This window comes from Merops nubicus, unplaced genomic scaffold (genome assembly GCF_000691845.1).
Source record: "Merops nubicus isolate BGI_N331 unplaced genomic scaffold, ASM69184v1 scaffold42175, whole genome shotgun sequence".
NCBI lineage: Eukaryota > Metazoa > Chordata > Aves > Coraciiformes > Meropidae > Merops > Merops nubicus.
In genome coordinates this window covers 3,447-12,202 of record NW_008611109.1, presented here as the reverse complement: position 1 = coordinate 12,202, position 8,756 = coordinate 3,447, and the positions used below count along the sequence as shown (strand labels likewise).

At 57.5% G+C, this 8,756-nt stretch overlaps 1 protein-coding gene across 1 annotated transcript; it reads left to right on the top strand.

Moving 5' to 3' along the window:
• Positions 1–917: 917 nt before the first annotated feature.
• On the top strand, positions 918–8,747 carry LOC103773737 (dual specificity protein phosphatase 22-A-like; the record flags this gene model as incomplete). The annotated part of the gene is made up of 4 exons (XM_008941114.1): positions 918–986; positions 3,530–3,604; positions 4,336–4,507; positions 8,710–8,747. Coding segments are annotated over 4 exons (354 nt in total), but the record flags the coding sequence as incomplete, so codon positions are not given.
• Between the last annotated feature and the right edge of the window lie 9 nt (positions 8,748–8,756).

The window sequence follows — 8,756 nt, the reverse complement described above, 5'->3', positions numbered from 1 at the left end:
TTGAGAAGCTGTGGCTTGGCCAGGGGTGGGGATGAGGAACATGCCAGCTCCATTTCCCCCCCTGCCCCAGCCTCTCTGGCAGCTTCTCAGGGTGAGGAGCAGCTGACTGGCACGCCAAGGGGAGGTGGCAAATGCCACATCACTGTGGCACCTCATCCCTCTCCCACGGGTGGCTGTGGGGTGATGGGGACGAGCACGGGGAGGATGGAGAAAACCCCCTCAGCACTCATCCTGCCTTTCCAGCATGGAATTATCCCCTTTCCTCCTTCAATTAGTGCCTTTTTCCAGCCTCCTGGATTTCCCTGGGCTGGAGGGAAGCGAGGGTGGCCCATGGGGTTGGGTCACATCAGTCTTGGGGGGACCTTTCAGCTGCCACGGGGAGCTGCTGGAGTTGGGGCAATCCCTGGTGCTGGGTGTTTCAGTTCTGACTGGCAGGATTTCCACCCATTTCACTGAGAAAAAAAGAAAACAAACCAAAACCCCTAAAAAATCAGACGAAGAGGATCTAATTTTAGCTCAGAACAGGGAGGCTGGAGGAAGCAACGTTTTAAAGACAGCAATCTGACCTACACCAGCATGTGGCAGGATGATTTATGGTGTATTAAAAGGCCTGGGAGGAAATAACTCATTGATGAGAGTGACTTCATCAGTGCATGTTCTCACACGTCTTCCTGCCAGGACTCACCAATCGGGGCCCCAGGAAAGGGCTGGCCCAGTTTTTTGGGGGGGGTCTTGAGCTGTTCTGGCCTCTCCTAGGCTGGAATGAGGTGGAGATAGGCTGGGATGGGATGGAGGTGACCCATCAGGGTAGCCAAAAATGGATTGTGGCTCTCCCCTCACTGAAGAGTCAACTGGGGAGAGGGGAAAGAGAGAAAAGGGGGATTTGGGATTTTTTTTTGGAGGTGTCTTGTTACCAGGACCATCTCTGTGTTGCAGGACATGACCTATCTCTGTATCTCAGCCTCGGATTCATCCAGTCAAAACCTGTAAGTCTCTCCCCATCCTTTGGCCTCCCAGCATCACGGGTGGGTCGTTGTCAGGCAATAAAAGCTCAGGTTCTGCAGGAGGAAGGTTCAGTCCCTTCATGCTTGCAAAGAGTTCGTGCCACTGCTGAGCTCGCAGAAGCTGAGAGCTTCACTCCCAGGTGGGAAATCACATTTCTAGGGCTTAAAATCTGGTTCTGGGGGTGTTTGTAGGCAGGAAATTTAATTTCCCATCAAATTTCAGAATGATTCCACTGGGCAGGGTTGAAAAGTGGCACTTTTTTTTAACTGGGTTAGGAAGGTAACAGTTTGTGTTGGTCCTCCAGCCATTCTTCCTGAGATAATCAATTAAAATCAACATTTTTTTCCCCCCTACATGAAGCACAGATACTTATAAATCCTTTAATGATGCCCTCGAGATGAAGATGGAGAGAGATGCTAGAAGGGAGCCTCAGGCTTTTATGGGGCAGGGTGCTGGGGGGGTGGTCCCAGCACCCCCCTGTTGCTTTGGGTGGTGAAACTCCCTAAACCAACCCTTGCAAACAGACCTTGGATGACTCCAAGGGAATTTTTTTCTCACCCATCAAAGCCTAAAAAGACTCCAAACTTTGTGCATGGTGACCAGCCAAGCCCCATCTGTGGAGCTGCTGCTTTTCCAGCATCCCTGGGAAGCAGCCATGGCCTTGAGGGGGGGGGATTCTGCTGGCTCATACTCCTGCTGAGCGGAAAGAGAAGCTTTACAAGAAGTCCCTGCCTCAGCAAGAACTTTTTTTTGGGTTGTTCTTTTTCCTCTTCTCTCATTTCTGTGCGTTCGTGGCGTGGCTACTGAAAAGAAAGGGGAAAAAAAAGGGGGGGGGAAAGTAAAGGGGAAAAAAAAGGAGGAAAAAAAAAGAGGGGGGGGGGGAAAGAGGGAAAAAAAAGGGGAAAATAAAAAAAAAAGATAAGACTGGCTGCCGGAAGGAAGATTTATTCAAGGAGCTATTTTCTGCCTGTCAGTTTGTGCCTTGGATTTCACAATCCTGGTGAACTTTGTGTCCTGCAGAAGAGATGCCTGTGACTCGGGAGCTTGGTGGTTCGTGGCATTTCCAGGCTCTGTGCCCTGCTCCCACGCTCACAGGCTGGAAAAGCCACGGGGAGAGCTTTCCTCTGGCTGGCTACATGGGAGAAAACCCCCTCTGTGGGGTGGGTGAGGGTGGATGGAGTGGGCTGGAGACCAGCAGTGAGCGTGCTGAGGGAGCTGGAGGCTGGAGCATCACGTCCTTGCAAGCCCCTGCTGGTCCCAGCCAAGGGGGTGAAGTGGAAGGCTGGGGTCTGGAGAGGTTGGCCCTGTGTAGGCAGCATGTTCTGGCCCTCAGGGAGGGTGTCTGCTCTGCAAGGAGGAGTAGGACAAGGAGAAATCCCCTGGGACAAGGTTTAAGCAGGGACAGGCACCCCCCCGGTGGTGGTGGTCTGTTTGTTATGGTGGTTGAGGAGGAGGAGGAGGTTGAGGAAGAGGAGGCACACTTGTAGCCCAGGAGGAGCAATGGACTGACATCTCCTTCCAGAGCTGAGAAGCTCAGCACTTCTAGTGTGACCACAGCTTCAGAGTAGTCTCCTCCATCTCTCCTCTTCTTGGGCAGCAGAACCCTCTGATGACATCCTTGGTTGGTTTCTTAGAAGGCTCCTGAGCTCTGCCCTTCCATGGGAGGGTGGAGAGCAGCACCCCCCTTCCATCCTCCTTCCATCCCCCTCCTATCCCCCTTCCATCCCCCTTCCATCCCCCTTCCATGTAGGGTGAAGAGCATCCCCTTCCACAGGTAGCAGAGATGGGAGAAGGTTCTGGAGGGTTCTGCCAGCTGGGAACCAGCCCTTGATGAAGGGCAGAGGGGGAAGAACTCTGTGCCTGGGCTTCTGAGAAATCAGGAAGGCTTTGCTGGTGCACACACCCCCTGTCACGTGGAGCCAGAGGAAGTCCACTCCTCTCCTCCTCCAGAGAAAGCCAGAGCTGTGTGGTCAGGGAGCCAGGTCTGGAAGTCCACCAGCAGCCTGAGTTACCCAGAAGCAGGTTTTCTGCCTCAAAAATGTCCCAGGGCTTGGTGGGAGGGTGAGGGTGAGCAGGGATGGGCAGAATTTATTGCAAGTGTTGGCTCTTGGACATGCCTGCTGTCTTCAGGAGGGATCAGCAGCAGCTTCCAGCATCCTGGGCACTGAGGAGTGGGAGGGATGTGGCTTGGTGGAGCGTTCAGAACTCCCCAAACCACCCATCTCCCCAGGCTGTCTCCCTGGGGTCTTCCCTGAGCATATTGGGCTGCTGGCATCACCCTGACTCCTTGGGAAGGAGGAAACCTCCTGGAAAGTCTCCTAGGTCATTTCCTTCCTACCAGAGGAAGATCAGCCCCTCTGCCTTCGCTGGGCAGAGGAAGGATTTCTCCTCCCACCTCATGCTGGTGGCCCCAGGGTGGTGGGAAGTCCTCAGAGGGGACACCAATGCTGCTGTCGTGGTGGCTTGGCACCTGGCAGGGGTGGGCAGCCCTCCCTTCCTCACCTCCCTGCCTCTCTCCTTGCAGGCTGCAGCATTTTAAGGAGTGCATCAGGTTCATCCACGAGTGCAGGCTCGGTGGAGGAGGCTGCCTGGTCCACTGGTGAGAGCTGCTGCCACCACCTCCTCTCCCTGCTTCCCTTTGGTCCCCTGGGAGGTGGGGAGGGGCTCCCAAAAAATGTCCTCGATGCCAAATGTCACCTACAGGGCAGAGGGAGAAGAGGAGGGAGAGCACTGGGAGGGCAACAGGGGAAGAGACCCATGGGGATGGGTGGTCCATGCACTGGAGACCTGAGCATCCAAAGAAGGGGGACAGGCTAGAGGAGAGGACAGGGGAAACCACCTACCTGGGGCCACTCCTGCTGCTCCTTACCCCCTTCCAACCACCCTGGGGTGCTGGGGAACCCCTCTAGCATCCCAGGGAGAGGGGGTGCCCATGGCAATCATAGAATCGTTTTGATGGGAAGAGATCTACAAGATCATGGAGTCCAACCCTTCCCCAGCACTGCCAGGTCCCCACTGCCCCGTGTCCCTCACACTTGTACACCACTCCAGGTGTGGGGACTCCACCACTGCCCTGGGCAGCCTGGCACAGCCCTGGGCAACCCTCAAGGGGAACAAATTGTTCCTCAGCTCAACCTCAACCTCCCCTGGGGCAACTTGAGGCTGTTTCCTCTTGTCCTGTCCCTTGTTCCTTGGGAGCAGAGCCCGACCCCCACCTGGCTCCAGGCTCCTGTCAGGAGCTGTGCAGAGCCAGAAGGTCTCCCCTGAGCCTCCTTTGTCCCCAGCTCCCTCAGCCTCTCCTAAATTGCACCCCGGGGTGTCCCTTGCCAGCCTGGCCGGGGTCTCCCGCAGTGCCACCATCCTGGTGGCTTACCTGATGACAGTGACAGAGCTGGGCTGGGAGAGCTGCCTGGCTGCCACCAAGACCGTGCGCTCCTACGTCAGCCCCAACCTCGGTTTCCAGCAGCAGCTGCAGGACTATGAGGGGACCTTGCTGCAGGAGGTACGTCCCCCCCGCTCCCCGACCTCCCCTCCTGTCCCTGCCTGCAGAGTTTGGGACCTCGCAGGGCTCTTTTGCATGCAGCTGCTTGCCCTTGGGCGTGCTAGTTATTCCCTTGGGGGTTTGGGGGGTATGCGTGCAGAAAAACAACCATTTACAAAGACAAAAAGTGCCTAAATGTTGTGTGAGTGCGCTTAAAAAAGGTCTTTCCAAGCTCTGGGTTCGGTTAGGACACAGCAGGAGGGACCTGCCAGCAGCAAGTCCCCCGGGAAGGGTGCTGGGATGGTTCCCAGGAATGCAGCAGGAGCTGGAGGGGAAGAGGAGAGGGAAGAAGGTTCTTAGGAGTGGCTTTGGGGTGTCTAGGAGTGCTTGGATCTGGCTGGGCTTCCTCTGACAGCAAGTCCTCTGCTTTCAGAGGCAGGAGACAGAGAGGAGTGAGTGTGGATGGAGAAATTCTCCTCTGGCTTGGCTAGATGAGGAGCAGAAGGTTTTAGGAGGGCAGGAGCCCTGGCTGGGTGATGCTGTGTGAGGGAGGGATGTTGTGGCTGAGCCCAGCAGCTGGGAGCAACAGCAGCAGGTTTTCTTGGGACAACACGAGCTGCAGAGATCAGAGCTACACTTTTGACCCAGAAAGTCTGGAAAGGGCTTTAAAAACACAGGTCCCATCCAGCTCCTCCAGCTTCCCACCCTGGACCCTGCTCCTCCACCCAATACTGGGCTTCACAGCAGAGGACCAAGGTCCAGAACTGCCCTAGGAGGCAGTTCCCCAGCATGGAGTTCCCTTCCATGAGTCCCTCACACGAGGGACTCAGCCCTGCCCTGTTATCACCGACTTGCCCCTGGAGGAGGGTGGAAAATGGTCCAAGGGATTGCAAAACCCCCTTCCCTGTGCTGGAGATTCCCTGTGGGGCTTCCCCCGGGGCAGGCCAGCTCTTCTCCCAACCCTTCTCACATCCTGGATGCTCCCCAGTACAGCTCATGACGTGGGGTTTGCTGTGTTCCCCTTCTCCACCCGAGCTATTCCTCCTGCTCCCCAAAATCCAGGCTGGGCTCAGCAGGCACCAGACTTTCCCTCCTTAGCCTTGAGATGCTGCTTTTTCAGCACCTCAACATTTCACCAGGGGTTTTGCAAGCGTTTCCCTGAAAGGACCAAAGGCAGAGCCAAGGGTGGAGGTTTGGATGAGTTTGAGCCACGGGATTTAGGCAGAGCTGCCTTTTCCTTGAAACACCCCTTGGGTCCCCCGTGATGGCAGCGTGGGGGAGGGAAGCTGCAGATGGCTCTCGTGGGAACTTTTCTTCCCCAAAACGCTTGCCCAGGGCTGTGCCAGGCTGCCCAGGGCAGTGGTGGAGTCCCCACCCCTGGAGGGGTTTCCAAGCCGTGGAGATGTGGTGTGAGGGACACGGGGCAGTGGGGACCTGGCAGTGCTGGGGGAACAGATGGACTCGATGAGCTCCAAATTCTCTTCCCACCCAAACAATTCTGTGAATTCTGTGATTCTGTGGGCGGGCAGCTGCTAGCACAGCCCCGGGGGGTGAAGCTGGGTGCTGGAGCAGGGAGGGCTCTGCCATTCCTCACCCCCAGCTGCATTGGAAGGGGAGGAAGAGCCAGGGATGGATGCCCCAACCTCAGCAGCGATGCTCTGCTCGCCCCCGTGCCCTCCACCTCTGCAAGAGGAAGGGACTTGTGGGCTGAGATGGAGGGCTGGGTGTCCCAGGGGGTGGTGAGCACCACAGTTTCCATGTGGGTCCTGCAGTTGGTTCCATGCCAAGCAGCAGCTGGCTCTCTTACCTTGGCTGGGGCAGGTCACACTTCACTCCTTTTCATAGCTTTGGGAGTTTTTTGGGTGTTTTTCTGCTGTGCAGGTAGAAGGCAGGAGCAAAGGTATTGTGACCTGAGCTTGAGCTCTTTCTGAGGATGGAAAAGAGGTTAAATTTCCCCAATTAGCCCAGATCTCATCCCAGCAGGCAGCAGTTTGGAAGCACAATGCTTAGGAGAAGACACGGGTGGGATGCGAAGAAGAGCTCGGTCCTCCTGGGGACATCCTGGGGTCCTCCTGTGGTCCTCCTCCCCAGCGCTGGGGGCGAGCATCCCTTGGTGCCCTCGATCCAGAGCAGGGACCTCAGGCAGGACCCCGGGAGGGTAGAAATGGGGAAGAAGTTCCCTGGGAGGGGGCAGCTGGCCCCTTGGTGCAGGAAGCGTGCCGCTGCGGTTTCCAGCTGCACTCGGTGGGGCTGGAGGGGCAAAGAAGGAAGGAAAGGACCAAGAGCAGCAGCAGGACGATGGGTAAGGTTAGAAAAGGAAGTAGGTGGGCACAGAGGGTCCAGCGTGGATGTGAGAGAGGGCACAGGTGGGCATTGGGGTGAGGGACCTGGCCCCCCGTGGTGCTGGCACGCCGTGGCCAAGCTGCCTTGCCCCCCTCTGGGGCTGTCCCAGCTGCAAGGGGTGCTCCTGGTGGAGGAGGAGGAGGAGGAGGAGGGCAGTGGTTAGTGGTCAGGGCTGGAGGAAACGGGCTGTAACCACTTCTTGCTCTGGATTTAAAGGGAAACGCCTGGCAGCAGCAGCAGCAGCGGGGGGCTTCCCCCGCACCCCGGCCGGATCCTTCCCTCCTTCCCTGGGTGCTGGGAGCCAGTTCCCAGGCTGGGTGCTGAGCCTCGGTGGGTGCAGAGCCTTGGTGGGTGCTGAGCCTCTGCGTGCAGAGCCTTGGTGGCCAGGCTGGTGTCCCCATGGAACTCCAACCCCTCTGGATGGTCAGCATGGGACGGATGTTCCTCCCATGAGCAGCCAGCATGGATGCTCACCCCAAATCCAACTCCAAATCCAACTCCAAATCCAACTCCAAATCCAACCCCAAATCCAACCCCAAATCCAATCCCAAATCCAACCCCAAATCCTCTGGCACTCCCTTCCCAGGGGTTGCTTTCTAGCCAGGACCTCAGGCTGTGCTCTCGGGGTCCCCCTTGAAGCTCCTGCTCAGTGCAGCGGCCACGGTGGGTTCCACTGCCTGGGGGAGTGGATTTGGGACATCCAGACGTTCCCAGTGGAAATCCCCACTGCCCGAGATGACCTTTGAGAGGGATGGATGCTGCTGGGGTCACTCTGAGACTTTCTCCTTTTGTCACTCACGGTCCCCACGCCCGTGGCAGCCCCGGCCGGACAGGGCTGAGCTGCTGCACCCCCAGGTACCCTCTGTCCTTCCTCTAAGGTGTCTGGTATTGCTGGATGTGCTCCTACCACTCATCCCAGTAAGTCCTACTTGCTGGAGCAGCCAATTCCCACCTACTTAGCAGGTTGCCCCGAGAGGTGGTCGCTGCCCCATCCCTGGAACCATTCCAGGTGAGGTTGGATGATGCTCTGAGCAACCTGCTCTGGTTGCAGATGTCCCTGCAACCCCTGGGGGAGTTGGAATAGACTTTTCAAGCCCCTTTCCAACCCAGAACACTCCATGATTGTAGACTTAGGACGATGCTGAAGCTCTGCCAGCTCCCCAGGAGCTCCAGGCAGCTGGCACGGCAGGTCTTGGCCAGGTTGCCCGTTCCTGCCCACGCTCCCCGGGTGCTGCAGCTTGGGTCCATCTGGCCCTTTCTCCTCCCAGCAGTAACGGGAAGCATTTCTACAGACCAGCTCTTGCTTCCCAGCTCTCTCCAGACCTCAGCCTGCTGCCAGCTGGCCCTCGGCCACCAACTCCCGCTGCCGGAGCAGCCTTTGCAGCTGGCCGCAGTGCTGGGGAAGAGGGGGGGGGGACAACAAAAGGACCCCCCCAACCTCCAGACGCTCTGCAAACAAACCTACCTCAGCATCCAAGAGCCACCTTGGCCGTGCAGCTTGTGCCAGGGCGGGGGGGAGCTTTCCTTATGGGAATTTGGGCAGCGAGGAGCAGCAGCAGCAGCTTCTTGGCAGTGCCAAGTGTGAAGAGAGCTCCCCAGAAGCTGAGGGTGCTGTCAGCTCTCCGGGTCCATCTGTGCCAGGATTTGGGGATGTGGGGTGAGCTCGGTCTTGGGGGGGAACCCTCACATCTCTCCTGTCAGGTGGGATGTGAGCTGCTGTGATGTTGGGACCTTTCTGCTTCTTGCTGCCCATCCCTGGGATCCCTCGGCTGCTCGGCTCGCTGCTTCCCACCAGAGCTGGAGGTGGGGGTGGTGGGGTTGGGGGGAGTTTTCTCAGCCCTGGGTGACCCCAACAGCTTCTTTTGGCTTTCTCCTGGCAGTACCGTGCTTGGATCCTCCGTGAATACGGCAGGAACCCGTTCCAGGA